General features: G+C 35.8%; 3 protein-coding genes and 1 non-coding gene across 7 annotated transcripts in view; 3 read left to right on the top strand and 1 right to left on the bottom strand.

Annotated features, from left to right (window-relative positions):
* The first annotated feature begins 262 nt into the window (after window positions 1-262).
* On the top strand, window positions 263-16426 carry LOC105217240 (uncharacterized). The gene is made up of 5 exons (XM_011192149.3): window positions 263-484; window positions 12801-13411; window positions 13566-13707; window positions 14967-15183; window positions 15241-16426. The coding sequence occupies exons 2-5, from the start codon at window positions 12862-12864 to the stop codon at window positions 15460-15462; spliced, it is 1131 nt and encodes a 376-aa protein (XP_011190451.2). The 5' UTR covers window positions 263-484; window positions 12801-12861; the 3' UTR covers window positions 15463-16426.
* Trnav-aac (transfer RNA valine (anticodon AAC)) lies at window positions 2800-2872 on the bottom strand. Its single transcript has one exon. It is a non-coding gene; the product is annotated as a tRNA-Val (tRNA).
* Window positions 16427-16608: 182 nt separating the features above from the next.
* Window positions 16609-18766, top strand: LOC128920437 (uncharacterized). Its single transcript, XM_054227666.1, has 2 exons — window positions 16609-17210; window positions 18646-18766. The coding sequence occupies exons 1-2, from the start codon at window positions 16662-16664 to the stop codon at window positions 18691-18693; spliced, it is 597 nt and encodes a 198-aa protein (XP_054083641.1). The 5' UTR covers window positions 16609-16661; the 3' UTR covers window positions 18694-18766.
* A 2464-nt stretch (window positions 18767-21230) lies between these two features.
* Window positions 21231-26527, top strand: part of LOC128919707 (uncharacterized) — a 35933-nt gene continuing 30636 nt past the window's right edge. For 2 of the 4 annotated variants that reach the window (XM_054227329.1, XM_054227327.1), the window contains exon 1: window positions 21231-21874. The gene's annotated coding sequence lies outside the window, so the exon portion shown is untranslated. The remainder of the gene's footprint in view (window positions 21875-26527) is intronic. The other 2 variants (XM_054227328.1, XM_054227330.1) reach the window with 2 other exon arrangements.

The raw sequence follows: 26527 nt of genomic DNA, 5'->3' as shown, positions 1-26527 counted from the left end.
GAACTGTTACAGAATTTTGTTGTTTTCTTCATTCAAAGAATTCACACACACACACTCACAGTTCTAAATACTCTCTACACAATCAAAGAGCCAATTCGTCACTATGGCAATTTAGTCACTATGTAGTTTTTTTTTCAGGACAAAATGACCGATAACATTTATAAAAGTAAATATGTATGTATGTATACAATGAAAAAAAAACTGCAATATTAAGCACAGTTGCTTATAAATTTGGCGAATATTAAATTTCAGTGCACTTATAGCTTTCGTAACAATAAGAACTGTACAGTGAAGTGTGAGAATTACAAACTAGTTGAGGTTTAGTGCTTTGATCTAACTCTCGTCTGTCGTCTGCTTGTGTCCAATAGGCGCCACGTGTCCTTCAAACTCCACAACTTCTGCGCGCAAAGAAAGGACGAATATCTTTTGAATAGTTTTGGAGCATACTCAAGTTGAGTGGTGATAAAAGAGTCCACAAAAGCGGGTAAGTAGCTACATATGTAGTAGTATGGAAGGTGGTTTGTAGTTAGAGCGGGTAGTCATGTGGTAACTGATACGGACATGTAATGCATGGATAATGTATTGTGTTGTGATGACTTTTGGCTTTTGATGCTTTACATTTTTGTGCTTCGAATTGATTGTGTTAATTTGACATGTAGCATAATATTATCTTTATGTTTCCCAGTTTTTTTCTTGTGTGATTTCCGTGGTGAACTTTGGTTGTGCTTAGCATTAATTGAATTTATGTATGTATGTATGTGTCAACGCACGCACAGTAAGTGTACTAAGGAATGTAGAAGATTATTCTTTGTTAATGAATTAATATAATCAGCAGCGAACAACGTTAACAACTATTGTCGGTGACGGAATTTCGGTTCATATTTTGATAATGAAGTCTAGAAGTTGGCGCTCTTAACATACCGGACTTACCTACATTTTCGGTAACAAATATATTCGAAGCTCTGAGGTCCCCATATTCGATATATGGGGCCTTGACAACTTATGGGCCGATTTTGGCGATTTTTAGAAGGGCGATGCCACGATATAAAAGCAAAATTTGTGCAAATTTCTGTTCCGATATCTTCACTAGTGCTTACTTTATATATTGTAAAGTAAACTATTCAGATCGTCTTCAAAGTTCTGGTGTATGGGAAGTAGGCGTGGTTGTGCACCGATTTGGACTATTTTCATAACATATCATTGAGAAGACAGAAAGATATTATGAACCGAATTTCATTGAAATTGGTCGAGTAGTTTCGGAGATATGGTTTTTGACCCAACAGTGGGCGGAACCACGCCCATTTAAAATTTTATTTTTTAAGAAGCATTTGAGTACAGCTCTTCTGTATGATCTTTATAATGAAATTTAAGGTTTCTGGTATTTTTCCTTACTGAATTTAAGCATTTTTAGTAGTTTTCAACATAACCTTTGTATAGGAGGTGGGCGCGGTTATAATCCGAATATCTCCATTTTCAGACTGCCTGAGAAAACGAATCCTGAGAGTTACTTTGATATAGCTTTAGTAGTTATTAGTAGTAGTTATTATTAGATATAATGTCTTGGTCATTAAGGGTATTGAAAGAGTACTTGTAAACTCAATACAAAAGGGATCAAGGGCTACCAGCCCAGAAGTATGTATGTATATGCTTTCGCTTCTTATATGAAATTCGTTTTCTATACCAATTCTAAATGCATATGTATGTTTGAATCTATTTCAATCTATTTATACAAGGGATAAAGGGTGAACAGTACAAAGCAAAAATATCAAATGAACCCATTTGCTTAAACAGTATATTCTAAAAATTTGTGTAAATGTACGTTTGTGCGTTATTCAAGGGCATCACTTTCAAATGGGTGATGCCTGTAGCAATGAGATTCTCATCTCTCATCTGATTGACAGTTGATTGCTGAAGTATAGCTGTCAGTTGAAAACACTCTTGTACTCAGATACTCAATCAAATAATCCAAATTTGAATGAATTTACACTTTAAGTAATGAATGCATACAAAAGTGTATGTGAAGTTTCAATAGGATATACGATTGAAGTGTTCTACAGTACCTTTGTTGTAATCATGACAGAGGGGGGGTTTAAAAATGTATCAAATTATAACTAAAGGGTTCGAAATGATGTACAAGTAAGATTGTATAGCTCGAATATGTAGAATAGATGTTATACAAGGTCTGAAAAGTATTTAGTATTACAATGAAATTACATTATTTTCTCGTCGACATAATCTTCATCTAGAGCAAGGCATTTGTAGTTCCAAGATTTCGATATCGGTTCGATAAATTTGAATGAACTTGCTTTCAAAAGAGTAATTTTTTGAGTCTGGGAAGGCCGAATCTGGCCAATACGGTGGTTGGAGATCTAGTTCATAGCGTATTTCTACAATTTATCAGACGTATACCAAGCTTCAACAGCTTCCGGCAACTGAATCGTCTTTAACTTGAGAACGATTGGATGAAATGTCAAGAAACGTTTATATTATCCTAGTTAAGGTTGGTACTCCCTGTCAAGAATAGAGAAGAATTGTTGTTTTTAAGCGCTATCTATCGGTCAGACCAAAGCCTTTTCGTTACATTGTTGCAACATTTCCTACCAGTTCAAATTTTTATGAGGTCAGTGATCAGACAAAAAAGGCTGGATGCTAGATCCGGAGAATATAAACAATACAAATTTATAAAATTTATTCAATGATTACATTGATTTGAAGATTTTAATTGTTAGATCTAACCATATGCATTTAATACTAGCGTTTCTCTTCCAAAATACTTTCATTACAAAAAAATTTTACATCTGTTTCCGCCCGGGATCGAACCGGGGGCCTTCCGCGTGTTAGGCGGATGTGATAACCACTACACCACGGAAACAGTTATCCCTACACCGCTGGGCAAATAACACAAAGTATCAGAAAAAATAAAAAACAATAACAACAAACCAATAAACCAATAAACTCAAATTCAAAGCACACAAGTTATCGATGAAATATGCAATTGAATGGACATAGATACTACTCAACAAAGCAAAAGGTATGCCGCACGCGTATGTCACTTTTCCTTTTGTTTTGCTCTGACAATTTATACCAACGATCCAATAGTGACCGGTAAGTGGTCTTAAGCTGATTGTAAATGTGGTCTCGTCTAAAAATAAACTTGTCAAGCAGCCGGTTGGGTGTGCTATGCACATACGCATAGCAACAACAACGTAGTAGCACAGCATAAATGCTTATCTAGAAAAAAAAAAATAGCTTTGAATACCGTGGCTGATAATGTGCGATGGTGTGTTTGTGGAGCTTTTGAAATAGCTTATCAACGCCATTAACCACATACTTAAAATTATTATTTCATAATTTGTGTTTTTTTTCTAATTTATTTAATTTGAATGACTCAACGAATGAATCATAATGCCTTAGAGAAAGGGTTTTGTGTACATATCAAAGAGCTTTAGCATAGCGCTTTAAAGTACTGCTACAGCGCAAATTAGAGCGGAAGTAGTACCTACGATTCTAGTTAAAACTTACATATGTACATATATCTAATAATGTTTTTTTTAAATCTACGATATTCAACCTCAGTACACAGTATATCACTTGAAAGCTTTTATGCTTAAAAATCTCACTATCAAGACCAAATGCTTAAAGCTTTTAACTTCTAAAAAACCAAAGTATAATACAATTTAGAAATTTCATGGACCATTTTTGACCTACTAATCATCAAGTGTCTTTTACTTCTTCCCTCGAAATCTGTTACGCTTCAAAAGCTCACTACCAAGATCAAATGCTTAAATTTTTTAACTTCTAAAATACCAAAGTGTATGTTTTAAATAAAATTTTGAGATTTCATCGTTCAATATTTGGTCAAGTAGCCATCAAGTGTCTTCTATTTCTTCACTCGAAAGCATTTATGCTTCAAAGGTTCACTATCAAGATCAAATGCTTAAAGCTTTTAACTTCTAAAAAACCAAAGGGTCATTTTCAAATATAATTTTGAGATTTCATCGTTTCATTTTAGTCTACTAATCATCAAGTGTCTTCTATTATAAATTATTAAAAATGAGGGTCGAAGAATTTGTGTATATTTGTATATTTGATTGACGTGTGACCTATCCGAATCTAAACTAACTAATACTACGTAGGACTACTCTTATAAAATCTATTCGGAGTTTTAATGCCTTAGTGTTGAGCTTATGAGGAAAATATTTTCCACTTACTCACTGACCCTGAAGAGTTTTTTCTTTAATAAAAAAAATATATTTACACTTATAAATTGTAACGAACGAAAATACCATCGCTCATTCAAATGGCACATGTGTTTGCATGAAATATTTAAAGGAGTATGTACAGGGTGTTCTTTAAAGTAGTCTTAAAAATAATAAACATCAATTTAAGGAATTATTATTGGATTATTGGAGATATTCAGCTTTATATTATGTAGATTAAACGATTTTAATCCAATCTCGATGGTTCCGTTTTTCGAAAGTTTTGGTCGGGTTTCATGTATTAATATGTTTTCGGAAGTTGTCACGATAAACCGCTTTTATCGAATGTTATGTGATTTAGCGTGTCCTTCTACTGACATCTAACAACGTTAAAGTCATGTCTTCAATCACTTCTCATCTCTCTTGGAAGCTTAAAGTTTATCGAAACGGAGTTTCCGTCCAAATGTCACTTTGTGTATTGAATTTACGATTTCGAGAGGATTTCCGATTCTGCTTTGCTAATATAATGCATTTTCGAGCACAAAGACAAGAAATAAGTTGAGTGTGGATGTATAAATTTTATTACCCATCATCTTAGGGTCTCGATAGGGTCTTTTTCGACGTTCATTGACAAAAAATTCAAATTATTATACTCTCGCAACATAAGTTGCTAAGAGAGTACTATAGTTTTGTTCACATAACGGTTGTTTGTAAGTCATAAAACTAAACGGGTTAGATATAGGGTTATATATATCAAAATGGTCAAGGTGACGACACGAGTCACCGTCCGTCCGTCCGTGCAACGGACGACTTGAGTAAAAATTGAGATATCTTAAAGAAACTTGGAACACATGTTCCTTGGGTCCGTGAGAGGGTTACTTTCAAAATCGGACCACTGCCACGCCCACAAAATGGTGAAAACCGAAAACACATAAAGTGTCATAACTAAGCAATAAATAAAGTTATAGAAGTTAAATTTGAAATAAAGGATCGTACTATGAAGGGGCATATTTGGATGAAATTTTTTTTGGTAAGTGGGCGTGGCCCTGCCTTCAAATCGGTTATTTGTATATATCTCGCTAACCGATAGAGCTTTATAAACCAAACTTTCTGCAGTCGTTTCTTTTAGCCACTTCTTAATACAGTCCAAAAATGAAATGAAGAAATCGGATAATAACCACGCCCACCTCCCATACAAACATTAGAAAAATGACTAAAAGTGGGTTAACTCACTAACGAAAAACGTCAGAAGCATTAAATTTCACAGAAGAAATAGCAGAAAGAAGCTGCACTCAGATCAAAATGGAAAATGGGCGTGGCATCACCCACTTATGGAATATCTCAGGAACTACTCGACAGATTTCAATGAAATTCGATATATAATATTTTCTTGACACCCTGATGACACGTGTGGAAAATGGATGCAATCGGTTCACAACCACGACCACTTTCAATATAATTCAATTTTGAAGTCTATCTGATTCTGGACTTTATGCCGAATATATGGGTGAAATTGTGTGTTATCTTAATAAAAATATAGCAATAAATTGAGAGAGTATAAAATGTTCGGTTCCACCCGAAATTAGCCTTTCCTTACTTGTTTAAAATTAAAAGACATAGAACACCCTATATGCATATATGAGTAACAAGCCAGACAAGCCAGAATTTTTCAAAAGCCAATAAAACACTGTTCTACCCTATACCATTACTCTACACGGACGGGCCACACAGCCTCATCACTTATCAGTTTAGAATAAATATTTGTATAGATTTGCTATTTTAACGGCATAAAGAAAGCAAACAAAAATTTTAAATAAATAAATTATAAATCAACAAAATAAATTGACCATTAAATGTGTCCTTGCAAGTGGAATAAAAGTGAACACTTTCTACGATGCGATGAGCAATAGCGGCACGTGACACAGTTAGTACAAGGATACGGGTGAAAGAAGTGGTGGAAAGTGAGCTTGAAAAATGGCAAGAAAATTCAATTTTCACAAAAATTTGCAGACCATCAAATGTGAAACTATTATAAATGCTTTACGCATATTTGAGTAGTAGAATGTAGAAAGCGTGAAAATTCGAAGGGAGCAGATGAAACGTGTAGAAAGAGAGTAGCGAAGGACGAAGGCGTAAGACAAATTGGAGGCGAAACGTCTGGCAGCAACTGACGCCAAGCGATAGACTGTATAGATATGTACATACAATCAATCCTCATATATGAGTAAGAATACAGAAAGCACTGAATTTCTCAATGAAAATATGAAAAGCGACAATGAATTGGGAAAACATTTAAAGCGAAGTGCGGGCCAAGGACCGCATGAATGAAAATTGTATGGGAAATTCACAAAAATCTGCGTAGTAAATTTGAAATCTTTTTCGTAGTCATTGCAGCTGTAATCGCCTACTGGAGTCAATTTCATACGTTGCGTATCCGTTTGACGGCGCGTTGGCGACATTGACATTGTCTTTTTGGCTGATTGCGTGGTTCGCCGCCTTGGCTCGCTGTCAAAATTGCGCTTTAACGGAAATTCGATAACAAATATATATGTATTTGATTGGAAATAATGACGTCAACTGTTAGGCAAGGGCATGTGGTGACGGTCTGAGTTGAGAAGATCAGAAAAAAGTTTAATAATCGAAAAAAATATATACCATACAGAAAGCAGATTAATGGAGTACATTTTTAGAATAGCGAGAGATTTCTTAATCTAAAGTATGGTTAGGTTAACGGGTATTTATTATATTTATTAACGGGGTATAATATTCATATTCGTGGTTAAAAGTTGTCCTGGTAATCCATTTCAAGAAGAAACAAGTAAGGAAATGCTAAGTTCGGGTACAACCGAACATTTTATACTCTCGCAATTTATTGAAGACCCGATTTTAATAATTTTTGGAACAGAGACACATTATTAGAAGAAAACAATTTCCTCTGTATTACATTAAATTATCTCAGAGATTTACCCATATTTTCGTTTAAAATTTACCATTAGGCGCTGAGTTCAACATGTTCGATATCTGGGGCTTTAAAAAGTTGTAGTCCGTTTTCGACAATTTTTTCACAAGTGAAGCTAGAGATGATATGCACTATTTGTGTAAAGTTTTATTCCGCTATCTTCATTGGTTCCTTAAGTATACATTATAAAGTAAAGGAATCAGATGGAATGCAAAATTGAGTTACATGGGAAGTAGTCGTGATTGTGAACCGATTTCGGCCATTTTCCACATGTGTCATCAGGGTGTCAAGAAAATATTATATACCGAATTTCATTGAAATCTGTCGAGTAGTTCCTGAGATATGGTTTTTGACCCATAAGTGTGCGTTGCCACTCCCATTTTTCATTTTGTAAAAAAATCTATTATTTGTGTGAAATTTAGTGTTTCTGACGTTTTTCGCTAGTTAGTTAACCCACTTTTAGTAATTTTCAACCTAACCTTTGTATGGGAGGTGGGCGTGGTTATTATCCGATTTCAACTATTTTCATAGTGTGTGGTGGGGTACGTAGGAGAACCAACTACAGAAAGTTTGGGGGGGGGGCCACGTCCACTTCCCTAAAAAAATTACATCCAAATATGCCCCTTCCTAGTGCGATCCTTTATTCCAGATTTTGCTTCTATAACTTTATTTTTGGCTTAGTTATGACACTTTAAAGGTTTTTGGTTTTCGCCATTTTGTGGGCTTGGCAATGGTCCGATTTTGCCCAATTTCGAAAGCAATCTCCTCAGAGTGCCAAAGAATACGTGTTCCAAGTTTCGTTAAGATATTTCAATTTTTACTCAAGTTATCCGTTGCACGGACAGACGGACGGACGGACAGACATCCGGATTTCGACTCGTCTCGTCATCCTGATCATTGTGATATACATAACCCTATATCTAACTCGTTTAGTTTCATGACTTAAAAAGAACCGTTATGTGAACGAAACTATAATACTCTCTTAGCAACTTTTGTTGCGAGAGTATAAAAATCTTTCGTCCACTTTTCATTTTATTAAAAACCTAATTCAATTTAATTTAATTTAATTCGTGTGAGAACTGTAGCAATTCCTAAGAGAAGTTCAAAATTGTACCTTCATTATTTCTTTTTACATGTTACTATACAGTGCTGGAAATACATAAGTTATAATAAAATCCTTGGATTTAAGAGACTTTTGAGGGTAGTGAATTGAATAAACCTTTCGTATAAATTCGTTTTGGATTCAAGAGATAACTTTGTTGTTGTCTACACATAAAAAAATTCTGAACAAAGAAGTGACCAATCGAAGACGTCTAATATGTAATTTACAAGCATACTTACACATACAACAACTCATTAACTATACAGAAAGTTTATTATTAATTTTGCGTGGAACGTGACATGTGACAGTAAAGACTTATGGCAAATTGTTTTATCGTAAGTGTTTGGCTAATAAATAAAGAAAATATTAGCGAAATACCAAAACATGCAGCACACACATACTCGTACGTAATCTTGTATGTAATCTTCTACTTACAAAGTTATGTCTATTTTTGGAAATCCCTTCGTTCGATTTCACATATTTATATCTTTACAAAAGGAGAATTACATACACATACATATGTACAACACAACAATAAAGAGTCAACGAAGTATACAATGATTTTTTATCGAGGTCACATTTAATCGCCACTGAAACGCAAAAATAACAGTGAATTTCACGTAGGATGGGAAGTGGTGATACAATATTGAAAGTGTTGAGAACGAAAAAAAAAGTTGCACTGGTAACGATTTCTGAAATTTTGGGAGAAATATGGTTATTACTGTAAATGTGAATGTTTTTAATCCCTGATCCCTAGTACTTTGGTCCTTTGTCATGCCAAAACCCCTTAGTTATGAATCTCATATCTCGATTTTCTCGAAAATATGACATCCATGATGTTTCCAACACTGTTTAGCGAAAGTTGGATAGTCGAAGAGAAAGAGTCGAGATGTTATAACCTTACATTCTTCCAGACAAATTTAAATGCACCAGTAATCGGACACTGGTGTAGGAATATGAACCTTGGTGAGGGCAATTAGTTCAATGTATCTATAGTGCTCTGCTCTGCGTCAGAAGCTTACGAGTCCACATGAAGCTCGGCCATACGGCAATAGACTGCAAAAAAACAACTGAGCTTCGACCCATTCACACTCTGATAATAATGGAATAAGAAATAATGAGAGAATGTTACAATCCAAGTGTGTCAAAAACATCGCGTATAATTCTACAACAACAAATCGAATTCAGATTAGGGGAAGTTTAGTCAAAATTGATTCTGAAACCAAGAAAAAGTAGTAAAGATAATAATAATTCCACAAAAATCAATTCAATGATAAGACTGTTTCAACTCTACGTAGCATAGTGCTTAATGATACTTTTCTTAATGATTCAAAATTTTTTTTTCACTTGTGACTCTGAGTATTTTGAGTATCCCACTAAAAGTATACGAGCATATCTACTCATTGATGTCTCATCATATCGTCATTTCCATTATATTTGTCACATTTCACCAATATGTAGATAAAGCTAAAAGCCAACGACTACAAAAAGCCAAAGAAAGAGGAATTTCCGAAAATATTACCATCAAAATTCATGTATACAACAGATTTAAGGACATAAAGAGTCCTTACAATTACCATAAGAAAGAGCATAATAGATGATGTGGCACACAACAAGGGTGGCGGCAGCAGCAGCTTTGAATGGATGGATTTATGGATGATGTGAATGATGGAAGAGTCAAGTAAACAAATAGTCACACATGCAAAGTATATGTCATCATTTTATATATAAATCGTTCAATAAACTATATGGTACGAATGAAAAACTTAAAATATTTACAGTGAAACCACGATAAGTAAACACCAAAATATGAGGCTTTCGCAGTATATATGACCAATGAGACATAAATATGTAATGTAAGAAGAGAGTTCTCGATGGTTCTACAGATAATGCAGATAGTTTTTCAGGGTTTATAAAGGTGCTGATGCGTTGAGAATATAAAACACGGATGGTTTCACGATGAGGATGATGCTGGATTGCCTAAATATGGCGGAATCATAAAATTTGGGATTTAACTAACATTTAAGGTGTGCAAGTTGGTGTTATCCACCTAAAGTCTATTATGTTTCAAGCAGTCTTCGAAGATTGAACCGATTTTATGAAAAACTTTTTCATTTGAGAAAAAACAATCGAATACATTTGAGTGAAAATTTCAAACACAAGACCCTCCAGCTATCATTTAAAAATTGTATAGAATATAGAAGAAGATATTTGAAGTGATAAATATTAACGACTATAAGTCGACTATGGAGACATACCAGAAAGGACTCGTCTAAACGCAGCAAGAGGTTAGGTAGTCTTAAAACAGTTAGAAGAATGGATTGGATATTATGATAAAGGATAATTTCGCTTTTCTATCTTGAGATTCTCAATTGTAATTGATTCCGCTGTTTTTATTAGAACTTACTGGAAATCCCGTTATAATATTTACAAGTTTTGTCATTGTTCATGGTTTTCCGTAGTCTATTTTAGCCAATTTTACTGTATACTACAAGAAAAAGAAGTACATAAGTAGATAGCTTAGAAACTACGTCACAGACTTCCAGCTCACACAAAAACGCATTTTTTACAAAAATATGCACACCCCAAACACCCATGTAGCCACGTATGAACTTGATGCACTCTCACCTCTTGTAAGGATATCGCTTTCGCTTTGTTTTCGTCTTCATTTACTTTTTCTCGGTTTTCTTTTTGGTAATGTCGTCATCATTATTTCATTACCATATAGCAAGGCTGCCGCCTTGCCAGACACTCAAAAAGTTATTGCATATGAGTGAGTGAGTATGTGCATATGTGATTGTATGGCACCCATACAAGCGTCTGTGCAGCCAACACCGTTTTCGAAATCGTCCTTCGCTCTTTCTCCTCTTTATCTGTTACTCTCTTAACTCTTTTGTTGTTGTTGGCACACTTTTTGCGACTAGAAAATTTTTGTGATTCATGCTTAAAAGTTTAGCGTTTGGCTTTGTAGGACGCGGACCTTCTCACATTCTACCGCTGCGTGGGCGTTTAAGTGAGAGTGGGAGCGCAAGTCCGACATTTTAATTCTGTTAAGTGAATCATTTTACATTGTTGGCTGTAGCCTGAGAGGTGGGAAATTTTAAATGTCACTTAACAAAAACAACCCAGACCACGTTAAATTGTCGAGGATTATGCCCCCCAATTAGTTTCTAGTAATGATATGGCGTAAGAAAGTTTGGAAGATTGGTAGATTTATATTTTCAAACTATATTGCATCCGCTATTTTGAATTTTGAAAAATCGACACCGCATTCGAAATCAGCGCCCAAGAAAACCTAGGAGTAGCGAGTTTCAAGCGAATCCGAGGAATTTAAAATATGCTGTCCGTCATATTGGTTTTCTGCGGTTATATCAAGGAAAGGAAAGGTAAAGTAGACTCCCACAAATTTAAAGCTTAGTGAGCGTTTCAATGTCGAAGATAGACCGAATTTACATGATTAGTATATACCGAATTAAGAAATCCAATGTGTATGACGGGAAATCTGAACCGATTTCTGATTTCTGATTTCCCCCAGAACACCACCGACCAACTGTTCCTTAATACCATTTTATTAGTTTGGCTCCAGTTAAGGCGCTATTTCAAAAGAATTGGGTAGAGCGTCAAGGATCACGTAATACTAAACCGATTTCCTCCAGAACACCACCGAACAACTGTTTCTTAATACCATTTTATTAGTTTGGCTCCAGTTAAGGCGTTATTTCAAGGGAATTGGTTAGAACGTCAAGGATCACGTCGAATTTGGGAGCTCCAATCACTATCTAAAAATATCTTTTATGTTTAATTTGGCTATCATATATAGCTGAGAGGAGAACTGAATGTGGTTTCACATGGCTGTATGGGATAACTTCCTGAGACTGTGTGATTTCTACCAACAATTTTTCAAACTTCTTATATTGATAATGTTGTGCTATTTTAATATAGACATTATTAAAATGTATGGAAGACCGCTGGGAAAAGCCTTACACTAATTACCGCGAACCAAGTGCGGTCAGGCCAGCTCATATACTATGAGGGTATACAACAACACTATCCAGCTAATTGTCACAGATAGTAGCAACTCATCGGCATATGATTAACAGACCACAACCGAGGCGCTATCAAGCATGAGATTGCCACAAAACTATCGCCGTCGACAGCGCTTTCGTAGCACTTGCCACCAACAAGTTAATGCACTGTTAGATATCATCAAGAACAACAAGTATATCATATAAATCGGGTAATGCGCATGTCTTGCCGCATGGCTCAGCATATGTAGTGTCCGTTCAGACAGGGCGACTTTAGTTGCGGCAACTCGTAGTCTGTTGGAGTGCGAGCAATGAGGATAGAACAAGAGCACCGAGAGGTCCTTGGTGCGATAATATTTTCATTGGGGATTTCTCTATATCTTATTCAGATGTTCATATATTTTAAACATGACTGATTTATTATTTCGAAATATCTGGTATTTATCAATTTTTTAAACATATTATTTAAATAAAAATTTTTGTTCGTTCATTTTTGTTTTAAATATATATTTAAGTACAATTACGTAACGGATACAGACATCAAACGGCAACAAAAATCGAAGAAAATATTTACCAATGGCTTCCACTACTACAAGTCTGGACTATAGGATTATAATGCGAGTGGACCTAAGTACAATAATGGTTCAAAATCAGCATGCTGTCTCACTGGTACCACCTAAAATCCATACACTTTATTCTTGCTTGAATAATGATAAGTTTAGCGATGAAGTACATTTGCCATTCTTTAAAGAGCCGAAAGCAAAATCATATAATCTGGAGGAATTACACAAAACCACTGTTACGCCTAATAGTGAGGCCAATTTTGTGCTCAATAAAGTGGAGAAATACATAATGGAAGCCGAAGAAAATGTTCTGCAACCGCATAAGAATACGGCGACAGAAAAATGGCAAACACAATCGAAAAACAAAGTTAAAGTGTTTCTATGTCAACGTGGAATACTTGCGGACATTATGTATATATTGTATGGTCTCACAATCAAGCAATATAATGAAGTAACGTTTTACGTTACGAAATATTGTGGTGTATTTCATATGCGTGATGAAATTTGGACCTACAACGAGCGTGAAGATTATAATCGTACATTTTGGCAATTATGTTTTCCTGGTGGGTATTGAAATGTATTAAAGTACTTTATTTGAAGTTGGCAGAGATTTGGGATTAGATTGTGCTGATCTAGAAGTAGACCTAGTATACTTCCAGTATCCAATGTATTGTGCTTATGGCGAATATAGCAAATTTAAATTTAATATTTTTTTAGATAATACCGATTCGGATACTACGACTGACACTCCTGTTAATGACTTAGTTTATGGCATCTTCAAAACTGTAATGAAAGATTTCCATCTAATCTACTCAGCAAAAATTGGCGGCGTTAAATCTAAACATAAGATTGTAAACACGTAAGTAACGAAATATAATAATTACTCGTTACCACTGAACCACCAGGCCTTGAGTAAATACCTAATATTAGGTTGACAAAGGAGATACCTTTCCGCTTTTTTGTCATTTGAATTTCGCGGCTCTATATAAAGCGCTACAGAGCTCGCATCTGGCAATACTATACATCTTTGAAAGGACTTGACATAATAACTTACAAAACGACACTGTGCATGATTGGTTTAGATATTGCGTTCAACAGTTATAGACGTGTAAACATGGAGTTCATTAACGCCGAAATTCGCGCTATTTTAAATTTTTCCTTCGGTAAAGGCAAATACGCTAGGATGATACTCTATCACTTCGGACTGCGGAGGAATGTTTTCGACGATTCAGATCGGGTAAAACGACACCATGGATCAGTCAGCCGGTGGAAGACCTGTGATGACGAATAGTGATCAAATCATGGAAAACATCGAGTTAGACCGGCATGTGGCGTCTCGGGACATCGCCCTAGAGATGGGAGTTAGTTACCAAACCATTTTAAACCATCTGCAGAAGGCTGGATACACAAAAAAGCTTGATGTTTGGAAGACGCATGATTTGACGCCAAAAAACTTTCTGGAATCAACGCCTCCGTGGTCGATGGCCGGTGAATCGTCCCAAAGAGTGGCCAAGCCCGCATTGACGGCCAGGAAGGTTTTGTAGTGTGTTTGGTTTGATTGGAAGGGAATCATCCACTATGAGCTGCTTCCATATGGACAGACGCCTAATTCTACCATCTACTGCGAACAACTGGACCGCTTGAAACAGGCGATCGGCCAGAAGCGTCCAGAATTGGGCAACAGGAAGGGTGTAGTGTTCCACCAGGACAACGCCAGACCACACACTTCGTTGATGACTCGTCAGAAGCTACGGAAGCTCGGATGGGAGGTTTTATCGCATCCACCACATAGCCCGGACATAGCGCCAAGTGATTACCACCGGTTCCTGTCCATGGCGAAGGCCCTTGGTGGTGTAAAGTTGAACTCGAAAGAAGTTTGTGAAAAGTGGTTGTCCGAGTTTTTTACAAATAAGGAGGAGGGCTTCTACGAAATTGCCGTCTAGATGGAAACATATTATCGAGCGAAACGTCGCATATTTGAACAAAAGCCGATCACTGTAACTCTTTTTATAAAGCATTGAATAAAGAGCAAAAAAGCGGAAGGGAGATATTTGCCAACCAATATATATTGAAGAATGAATTATTGTTAATGTTGTACATAAACCATTTGTTTTCTAGTCATGATATGGATGAAATCAATAAACTTACATTCATCGAGACTAAACTAATTAAAGAAAATAGTTTCGAGGATGATATTTTATATCATCCAAAGTCTTTTCTTTGGTTTCTACAAGGATATTTGGCTAACATAAAGCATATTTGTGTGGGCGTAATGGATGAGAACCACACTGTACACACTCCAGTACAGGTCAAGCAAATTAAAGACATAACGAAAGTAATAATATAAATTTAATTATTTTCAAAGCTTCAATTGTATTACAAAATTTTTTAGATTCGAGAATGGAGACCAGACATTTACATAGGTTTTCTACACACCATACTAAAGTTGATAGAAAAGACAATGAGGCACGTAGATTGTCCATATACCGTGTACGAGTTTAGATATGTCTTCACCGAAAATTGTATAAAATTAAAAAAGCATAATGGCAAATCGGAACAGTCATTTTTATCGGAGGATTATATAAAAAAATGTAAACAATATACAACAGAGTAAAAACATTGACGAAAACAGAAACTTCGCCGTTTGCCAAAGAGGAAGGGAGAGAAAGAAATAGAGGAAGAGAGAAAGAGATTGTATAATTTTAAGTACTTACTTTGTTTCTTTACTCACCTTCGTATGGAAGATTGGTAAATGGTTTTAAAATAAGGAAGCGCAAGTATTGATGTGTATTCTGTTTTAATATATTATATTATATGTTTTCTTTCAAGGTAATTTGATATATATTGAATTTATAAAATGATTATGACAATTTTATTTATTTAAAATACGACGGAGGGCGGAGAATAGTCGCTGATCGGGTGACCGGGAATGCGGTATCCCAAAACGATAAAAGAGAAGTGGGGTTCGGGTCGCTTTGTACGTCCCTTTTGTTTGTTGTGTTCGGATGTGCAATGTGGTGTCATCGTGTAGTGTCATCATGCAGTTTTCATCGTGTATGGGTGTAGTTGTGTGTGCATTGGTACGCAGTGTTCTCTTGAGTGAGGTGGTGAGTGTGCAGTGTTTGTGTTCTATGGTTATTTCGTAATGGTGAAGTTGACGAGTGTCAGTGTTATATGTTGAGATGCATGGCAGACCGAAGCTCATTTGTCCAGAGATATATGTATAGAGACGAAGAGAGAGGGAGAGTGAGCAAGAGATTCATTATCGGCATGATGAGAAACAAAAGTCGCTCTGTCTGAACACTACCAAACTTCTTCTTTTGATAGCATTCAAGCATGAGATTGCCACAAAACTATCGCCGTCGACAGCGCTTTCGTTGCACTTGCCACCAACAAGTTAATGCACTGTTAGATATCATCAAGAACAACAAGTATATCATATAAATCGGGTAATGCGCATGTCTTGCCGCATGGCTCAGCATATGTAGTGTCCGTTCAGACAGGGCGACTTTAGTTGCGGCAACTCGTAGTCAGTTGGAGTGCGAGCAACGAGGATAGAACAAGAGCACCGAGAGGTCCTTGGTGCGATAATATTTTCATTGGGGATTTCTCTATATCTTATTCAGATGTTCATATATTTTAAACATGACTGATTTACTATTTCGAAATATCTGGTATTTAGCAATTTTTTAAACATATTATTTAAATAAAAATTTTTGTTCGTTCATTTTTGTTTTAAATATATATTTAAGTACAATTACGTAACGGATACAGACATCAAACGGCAACAAAAATCGAAGAAAATATTTACCAATGGCTTCCACTACTACAAGTCTGGACTATAGGATTATAATGCGAGTGGACCTAAGTACAATAATGGTTCAAAATCAGCATGCTGTCTCACTGGTACCACCTAAAATCCATGCACTTTATTCTTGCTTGAGCAATGATAATTTTAGCGATGAAGTACATTTGCCATTCTTTAAAGAGCCGAAAGCAACATCATATAATCTAAAGGAATTACACAAAACCATTGATAGGCATAATAGTGAGGCCAATTTTGTGCTCAATAAAGTGGAGAAATACGTAATGGAAGCCGATGAAAATGTTCTGCAACCGCATAAGAATGCGGCGACAGAAAAATGGCAAACACAATCGAAAAACAAAGTTAAAGTGTTTCTATGTCAACGTGGAATACTTACAGACATTATGTATATACCGCATGGTCTCATAATCAATAAATATAATTATGTAACGTTTTACGTTACGAAATATTGTGGTGTATTTCATATGCGTGATGAAGTTTGGACCTACAACGAGCGTGAAAATATCAGCGTACATTTTGGCAATTATGTTTTCCTGGTGGGTATTGAAATGTATTAAAGTACTTTATTTGAAGTTGGCAGAGATTTGGGATTAGATTGCGCTGATCTAGATGTAGACCTACAGCCCTATTCTGTGGACTTGACAAAATAACAAAAAAATTGAATTTTTTTTCAAATTTTTATCAAGTAAAAAATTTTTTGGTATTCTGTGACAGTTTTGATAAAATAAAAAGCTTGAGTACGCATAGCTTTTCCCCACACGTGTGGGAAACAAAATAATATAAACAGAAACAGCTGATTTCTGTCCAATTATATTGAAATGAATTGAAAAATTTATTTGAATTATTCTATAAAGTACGTTTTCACATGCATTTCAATTTTTGTTGCAAAATAGTTGGTAATTTAACTTCAATTTCAGAATAAATCATTTGCTCTTGGTCTAGACGTGAGTTTCTGAGAGTGCGCAAATATTCCATGCTCCGAATCTGGCCCTATTTTTCATACATAAAGTCGTTATTTGTATGAGTGTTTGTTTTAACCGAGCCTTCATCATTGTAGCTTCATTAATAAGTTTGGTTTACGATTGACCGGTTATCAGCCTATCTATCCGGTTCTGATGTCGAGATATCGACTGAAGCGTCCCGGACCTGATGCAAAGTATTTGGTTTGGTTTTACAACCCCATTTACTCTATATAGATGATAAGGTTATACCGCCTTTACTCGGTCGCCAGAGCCTCGTTAGCCTCACTAACCAAACAGGGAGTGTCACGCGTAAATGAGGTTAATTGATAATCGGATGGCAGAGGCTATTCGCTTTTCCATCCCATATCCCCCCTAATCTTTTGCTCCCCCGCAAAGCCATTGAATACTATATAATATAATACATATACATATGTACATATGTCCTTCACAATATATTTAAAACTATTTGGAATGCAATTTTGATTTAGTTGGTAGTTATGTTTAGCTTCAGAAAAGTTTTTGGGGACTACGAAATCTTTGTTCATTATTGGCAAAAAGCTGAAGCTGTAATCGTATGTAATACAGAGAAAACAATGTCCTCAAAGTTACCCTCATTATCTTAATTTTTTTATATAAAAAAGGGAAAAATAAACTTCTTAATATAAAAACGGCTCAATACCGCGAGCAATCAACATGTTCATATTTTTCCTCTTTGTATAGAAATAACGACAAAAGTAAAATATCTCCATTGCTACAAATTCACTTTCACAACTATCCACAGCGAGATATTTTATTTGTCAAGAGCATTTTACTTCTTAACAACTTATAAAGAAAAAAGCTTTTTATTTTAGACACAGAATACGAAATGCTTGATAAATTTCAATTTTTTACAAATTAGAAATTTGTTGAATTTGTAAAGTGCACAGAATAGGGCTGCTAGTATACTTCCAGTATCCAATGTATTGTGCTTATGGCGAATATAGTAAATTTAAATTTAATATTTTTTTAGATAATACCGATTCGGATACTACGACTGACACTCCTGTTAATGACTTAGTTTATGGCATCTTCAAAACTGTAATGAAAGATTTCCATCTAATCTACTCAGCAAAAATTGGCGGCGTTAAATCGGATCATAAGATTATAAACACGTAAGTAACGAAATATAATAATTACTCATTACCACTGAACCACCAGGCCTTGAGTAAATACCTAATATTAGGTTGACAAGGGAGATACCTTTCCGCTTTTTTGTCATTTGAATTTCGCGGCTCTATATAAAGCGCTACAGAGTTCGCATCTGGCAATACTATACATCTTTGAAAGGACTTGACATAATAACTTACAAAACGACACTGTGTATGATTGGTTTAGATATTGCGTTCAACAGTTATAGACGTGTAAACATGGAGTTCACTAACGCTGAAATTCGCGCTAAGACAAATCCGCTAGAGAAAAGTTCCGTGAGATTAATGGTGTTTGGGGGATGATACTCTATCACTTCGGACTGCGGAGGAATGTTTTCGACGATTCGGAGCGGGTGGAAACGACACCATGGATCAGTCAGCCGGCGGAAGACCTGTGACGACGAATATCGATCAAATCATGGAAAACATCGAGTTAGACCGGCTTGTGGCTTCTCGAGACATCGCCCAGGAGATGGGAGTTATTTACCAAACTATTTTAAACCATCTGTAGAAGGCTGGATACACAAAAAAGCTTGATGTTTGGAAGACGCATGATTTGACGCCAAAAAAACTTTCTGGAATCAACGCCTCCGTGGTCGATGGCCGGTGAATCGTCCCAAAGAGTGGCCAAGCCGGCATTGACGGCCAGAAAGGTTTTGTAGTGTGTTTGGTGGTATTGGAAGGGAATCATCCACTATGAGCTGCTTCCATATGGACAGACGCCTAATTCTACCATCTACTGCGAACAACTGGACCGCTTGAAACAGGCGATCGGCCAGAAGCATCCAGAATTGGGCAACAGGAAGGGTGTAGTGTTCCACCAGGACAACGCCAGACCACACACTTCGTTGATGACTCGTCAGAAGCTACGGAAGCACGGATGGGAGGTTTTATCGCATCCACCACATAGCCCGGACATAGCGCCAAGTGATTACCATTGGTCCCTGTCCATGGCGAAGGCCCTTGGTAGTGTAAAGTTGAACTCAAAAGAAGTTTGTGAAAAGTGGTTGTCCGAGTTCTTTGCAAATAAGGAGGAGGGCTTCTACGAGGGGGGTATTAGAAATTGCCGTCTAGATGGAAATAGATTATCGAACGAAATGTCGCATATTTGAACAAAAGCCGATCACCGTAACTCTTTTTATAAAGCGTTGAATAAAAAGCAAAAAGCGGAAGGAGATATTTGCCAACCAATATATATTGAAGAATGAATTATTGTTAATGTTGTACATAAACCATTTGTTTTCTAGGCATGATATGGATGAAATCAATAAACTTACATTCATCGAGACTAAACTAATTAAAGAAAATAGTTTCAAGGATGATATTTTATATCATCCAAGGTCTTTTCTTTGGTTTCTACAAGGATATTTGGCTAACATAAAGCATATTTGTGTGGGCGTAATGGATGAGAACCACACTGTACACACTCCAGTACAGGTCAAGCAAATTAAAGACATAGCGAAGGTAATTAGGATTATTTTCAAAGCTTCAATTGTATTGCAAAATTTTTTAGATTCGAGAATGGAGACCAGACACTTACATAGGTTTTCTACACACCATACTAAAGTTGATAGAAAAGACAATGAGGCACGTAGATTGTCCATATACCGTGTACGAGTTTAGATATGTCTCCACCGAAAATTGTATAAAATTAAAAAAGCATAATGGCAAATCGGAACAGTCATTTTTATCGGAGGATTATATAAAAAAATGTAAACAATATACAACAGAGTAAAAACATTGACGAAAACAGAAAACTTCGCCATTTGCCAGAGAGGGGAAGAGAGAGAAATAGAGGAAGAGAGAGAAACAGAGGAAGAGAGTGAAAGAGACGAAGAGAGAGGGAGAGATATATAAAAAGAAAGAGAGAGGGAGTGAGCGAGAGAGTCATTATCGGCATGATGAGAAACAAAAGTTGCTCTGTCTGAACACTACCATAGACTGGCAGCCCCGTAGCGGAAATCAAGAACAAAACAGCAGCGAACAACAACAACAACAACAACAACACAAACATAAGCAGTACACAACAAATTTGCTGTAATTCATATTGAATATTGCTTGTTGTTGTTGTTTTATTGTGATTCTACAGCCAGCTTGTTTCCATTGTGGTTTCGACCAACATTCGCTGGCGAATTGACAACTTTTTTTTACTACTACCCATACTACTTGCCACATCACATGGCTTTTCTGCAGAATAATATTATAAATGTTGCTGCTGCTGCTGCGCACTGACTCTTCTGCTCGGTTGCTGTTATTTTACACTACCGTTATGGCTGCTGCTGCTGCTTCTTCATGTCCTTTGCTGCCAACACCGATTTGCGCTTTGTCTGCTTGTCGCCATTATCAATGGCGCTTTTGTTGCTATTTTATGTTTACACTAGCTGTAGAGGACATGTTAACCAACACACCCATACACTCCGAAGAAACGTTGTTTATGGCGAAAGCGAAATCAATTTTACGTACGTGAAAGTGTTGTGTTTTGTGGGGCAACGTCGCCATGCTTCGCCTATCCTTTCGTTGCACGCCACTTCTTCACTCAACGTACATATGTAGTAACCGAGCGACCGAAGGACCAACCGACCACCGAACCAAACCGAGCGCGTTGCTAACACGCCCTCCTTTCGGCTCTGCCACCTCTTTGTTGCGTCCATTAGCTCAGCCCAGCGCTGTCGTCACTGTCGCCACTGCTATTGTTTTTGGCATTATTGTTGTTGTTGCCATTGTCGTTCGTCTCTCTGTAGACAGCGTTGACTTCTCGCCTATAAATACAAATGTTCTGGCCAGAATGTGGCTTAAAGCGACACAGTTATCCTAGCCGTAATCTACGCCGCGTGCAAAACAACCGAACCAGCTATAGTAGAGCCAGTCGAAAGTGTATATTGAAGTGAGCATAAAATTGTGGAAATATATAAGAGATATCTAACTATTTTTAATTTGTGCAAGTGCCACTAATTCGTTTACAAAGTAATTGACACAATTTTGTGTGGCACAACAGTGGTACTTTTAAATTGCCATTAAAAAGTGAATATCTTTGAGAGAAAGAGAGAAAGAGTAAGTGCATTAAAGTGACGATTGCTTTCAATTAAACCGTTAATTCGAATAGCGGACAGTTGAGTGCTTTTGATTTGATTTGATTGAAGAAAGGTGGTGCATCGATGATGCGTAGTATAATTGAATGTAAATTGAATTAAATTAAGTTATTCAAATGGCTTGAAAATATTAGTGAAACTAAGAATAATAGTTTCGAAGTAAGAACTCTCACTTTTTTCTTTTCGAAGTAAATTTTACTACTAATAATACATACTTTAAAAATAAAAGGACTAAGAGAAATGTATGTATGTATGCTTGAAAGGAAGAAAGTGCTTGAAGAAAGATATTGAACGATTTCACTTTATTAGCAACAATTTCTTAAGATATCGCCATTACTAACGGTTAAATACAATATATAGTCATCTATATGGATAATATGCATTCGACTTTGAACTTAGAATGTCTAACTACTATAACACGAACTCGAAACCTTCAATTGGCAATAGAAGACCAATTTCATAAAAATTTTCTTTCTTCCATAAATCTATATTTTACAGATTTTTGAAAAATTGTTTTAATGGAAACTTCAATAATTCGAAGTCCCTCTAATTTGAAGTTTTTATGTGAATTATGGTGATTCGAGTTTGGAAAGTTCAACTGTATTTATTTATGAATGAAAAGTTTCACGGAAAATTGACTTATGGCTCTCAAAAATAATGATACACCAAACTTCGAATTGTCACGAAAACAACTGTTGAAATTCGGCCTCAGAAAAAGTAGTTTTGTAGTAGTTTGTATTAAATTTTGGTTAGGTTTTTGGGATTGATTCACTATGGTTCGTTCACGGTTAATGTCAATCAATATTCTAATATATCAATGAGTGTACACGAAATAGACTTTCATAAAGCGACAAAATGCTTTGACACCATAATAAATCTGATGTAAGATGACTAATTTAGTACTCCGGAATGTTTAAAAGAGTGAGAGCCAAGACGTTTCGATGTTGTGTCAAGAATGAAATACTGCCTAAAATGGGAGTCAGACTATTTTGAAGCCATATAACAAGTACGAGAATATTAATTCTTTATCAAATTCGATTTTGTCCGTATAAAGTTTTCTGACATGTTTCTTAATTGAGTAAATTAACTAATTTTTCCTTAATTACATAATTTAATTTAATAATTAATAATTTTTACAGAAAAAATTGGAGTATTACTTGACAATTTCATAAAGGGAACTAAATAATTATTTCAGTCACAAGCCTTCTTTTATTTCTTTTATAATAAAATTGCAAACATTTTTTTACAAGTCCTCAGGGTACCATTATAAATACCATTTTTTATTTAAAATAATACAAATTATAAAAAAAAATATATTAAAAGCTTTATCAATATATAAAACTTGAATTCTAAGAGTATGTTTTGTGCTATAAAATCAATCAATCAAAAACAATCAATTTACTAATCTGTAATTAATTAATTATTGGCTAAGTTAAATTCAATTAAGTGTTAAATGCAGAAATGTCACGCATGAGTTACAACACTTTATTGCAACGAAAAATTAACTAATTTTACGAATTTTTCCGAAGAACACTGAAATTTAAAAAAAATGTGCTATGATATTAATGCTTTTTGAATTCTTTGAAATTTAAAACTATATGCACTTGCTGTAATTGGCTGATATTTTCTAAATAAAGAACGAACTGTATTTCAAAATTAAAAGAAAATAAAATTTTGTAAATCTTTAGTGTGATGAAATCTCTTAATTGTTCAATTAGTGGTCTGTTTGGTCTTATAAATTTTCAATTGCCAGGATTTAGAAGCAGCCTGTAAAATTTTTGGCTTCAATATTTAATAATAAATAAAAAGTAAGGTTACGTTATGATTTTATGTATGGTATTAAGCCTACCGGATGTTTGAAAATCATTATAATAGATGTATGGTGGTGAGAAGAAGTATTGACCGCATTTATTAATTAATTGAAAACCAGGACATACTATAATCAGAAAAAGAAACTCTTTGAGTTTCATTAAAACAACTCAGAGTTTGATCGACATTTTCGGTAAAAAAAATTCAGCTATTGGCGCTGAGGTTCTCATGTTCAGTACCTGAGGCCTTAAAAATTATAGTTCGTTGGTTCGAGCATTGTCAAAGCAACATTTTTTGCCTAGTCTGATATCGACTTATCGATTCATCTAAAATCCATCGGACAAGAAAAATTAAGTTTTTTCCTTTTTAAAAAATTAACAAAATGGTAGCCTCAGGAATTTTTTTCTAGATTTTCGTTAAATATCGACAGTTAATTGGTCTAAAAAATCGAAATTTTTGAAAAAAGCAAAAGCCTCGATACGGCCCAGGATAATTATGTGTTCCAAAAGCTGTATAAAGATCATTAAAATCTACTGAGCGGTTTTCGAGTTACTGTTGTCACCAGTACAAAAAACATGGTTTTTAGGAAGAACTCATTTAAAGTTTCACACTAGCGTTTTAGATTTGAATAACTCGAAAAGCAATTATCGGATTAACTTCATATTTTCAGAGAGTGTTTTTAAGATATTTCATACACTTAACGAAAATGCAAAAAAAAAATGATTTTTTTTTGATAATCTTAACTACTTCTTCTTCTTGACTGGCGTAGAAACCGCTTACGCGGTTATAGCCGAGTCCAAAACAGCGCGCGACGTATCCCTCCTTCTGGCAGTTTGGCGTCAATTGGTTATACCAAGCGAAGCCAGGTCCCTCTCCACCTGGTCCTTCCAACGCAGTGGTGGTCTCCCTCTTCCTCGGCTTCCACCAGCGGGTACTGCATCGAATACTTTCAGAGCTGGAGCACTTTCATCCATTCGAACAACATGACCTAGCCGCTGGACTATGTCTATGTCGTCGAATAACACATACAGCTCATCGTTCCATCGTCTGCGGTATTCGCCGTTGCCAATGTTTAAGGGACCATAAATCTTCCGCAAAACCTTTCTCTCGAAAACTCCTAGTGCCGTCTCATCGGATAAAGTAGGACGGGAATGATGAGAGACTTGTAGAGTTTGGTTTTTGTTCGTCGAGAGAGTACTTTACTTTTCAATTGCCTACTTAGACCATAGTAGCACCTGTTGGCAAGAGTGATTCTGCGTTGGATTTCCAGGCTGACATTGTTATTGATGTTAATGCTGGTTCCCAGGTATACGAAATTGTCTACAACTTCAAAGTTATGACTGTCAACAGTGACGTGGGAGCCAAGACGCGAATGCGCTGACTGTTTGTTTGACGACAGGAGATATTTCGTCTTGTCCTCGTTCACCACCAGACGCATACACTTCGCTTCCTTATCCAGTCTGGAAAAAGCAGAACTAACGGTGTGGGTGTTGTTTCCAATGATATCGATATCATCGGCGTACTCCAGTAGCTGTACACTCTTATAGAAGATTGTACCTTCCCTATTTAGCTCTGCAGCTCGTATTCTTTTCTCCAGTATCAGATTAAAGAAATCACACGAGAGTGAGTCACCTTGTCTGAAACCTCGTCTGGTATCGAACGGCTCGGAGAGGTCCTTCCCGATCCTGACGGAGCTTTTGGTGTTGCTCAACGTCAGCTTACACAGCCGTATTAGTTTTGCGGGGATACCAAATTCAGACATCGCGGCATAAAGGCAGCTCCCTTTCGTGCTGTCGAAAGCAGCTTTAAAGTCGACAAAGAGATGGTGTGTGTCGATCCTATTTTAACGGGTCTTCTCCAAAGAAGACTTGACTACTCCTAACCCCTTAAAACGCTGTTAGCCCATGTCATAATCCAAAGTATTCTTCCATACCGAGTGCTTGCATTAAGTAAGACTATAAGCATATAATATTATGTGATATATCCATGTAGTTACATATAATATCTGAATTTATTTTGTATCACATTTAAATACAACATTTTTGTCACGCAGCACACATATATACACACACACACAAAAACACGCCTCTTTTTCGCAACATGCCGCAATCCATCGCATGAGACTTAAGGCATATGTACATGGTGTAGTTATTTAATCACTCACTCCACTATAGCTATCCGCATAAATATAAATACAAATAAATAAAAATAAAATTATTCGCACTCTTTTGTCATGGTGGCAGTTATAATTACCACGCTAATTAAAAAGTCTAAGTACCATCGAGCCGGGTGGCAACTGCGCATCTGCATAAATGCATATGGATGGTTGGTGTGCCAGCTTGATGATATGTTTGTACAACAACATTAGCAACACGCTTTGGAGTCACCTATTTACCAGCAAAGCAGTGAGTGTGTGTGTGGAGACAAAATAGCATGCGAATACAAACATTACTGCTTTAATTATCTGACTTTAAACAAAACTAAAAATTCCAAAACAACAACAACCACACAGTAGAAAAAAAACTAAAAAAACGAAAAAAAAATTAAAAAAAATTAAAACGCTTGCTGGTAACATCTTTCGTAATGCTCACTGGAGTGCTGTGATTTTAATTGAAAAGCACTGGCAACAACACAGCACGTTATGCACCACACATTTGTAGAAAGTCATTAATAAGCTTACAAACAAAAAAAAAACATTTTTGAAAAACAAAAAAATCCTACAATTACAAAATAGTTAAATATACACTACTTTGAATTTCATCTCTTTCGCCATGGCTCGTTAATTTTTCACAAAAATTCAAATGCA

The sequence above is a fragment of the Zeugodacus cucurbitae genome, chromosome 3 (genome assembly GCF_028554725.1).
Source record: "Zeugodacus cucurbitae isolate PBARC_wt_2022May chromosome 3, idZeuCucr1.2, whole genome shotgun sequence".
Lineage (NCBI taxonomy): Eukaryota > Metazoa > Arthropoda > Insecta > Diptera > Tephritidae > Zeugodacus > Zeugodacus cucurbitae.
The sequence above is the reverse complement of the archived record's forward strand: the minus strand, read 5'-3'. Positions and strand labels throughout refer to the sequence as shown.

Bases quoted from the DNA above. Each gene is read 5' to 3' on its own strand.
- LOC105217240 (XM_011192149.3), top strand. From the start codon at position 12,862: ATGGCTTCCACTACTACAAGTCTGGACTATAGGATTATAATGCGAGTG. The intron at 13,708-14,966 runs GTAAGTAACGAA...TTTGTTTTCTAG, and splicing joins AAACATAAGATTGTAAACAC to TCATGATATGGATGAAATCA. The intron at 15,184-15,240 runs GTAATAATATAA...AAAATTTTTTAG, and splicing joins AAATTAAAGACATAACGAAA to ATTCGAGAATGGAGACCAGA.
- LOC128920437 (XM_054227666.1), top strand. From the start codon at position 16,662: ATGGCTTCCACTACTACAAGTCTGGACTATAGGATTATAATGCGAGTG. The intron at 17,211-18,645 runs GTGGGTATTGAA...ATATTTTTTTAG, and splicing joins TTGGCAATTATGTTTTCCTG to ATAATACCGATTCGGATACT.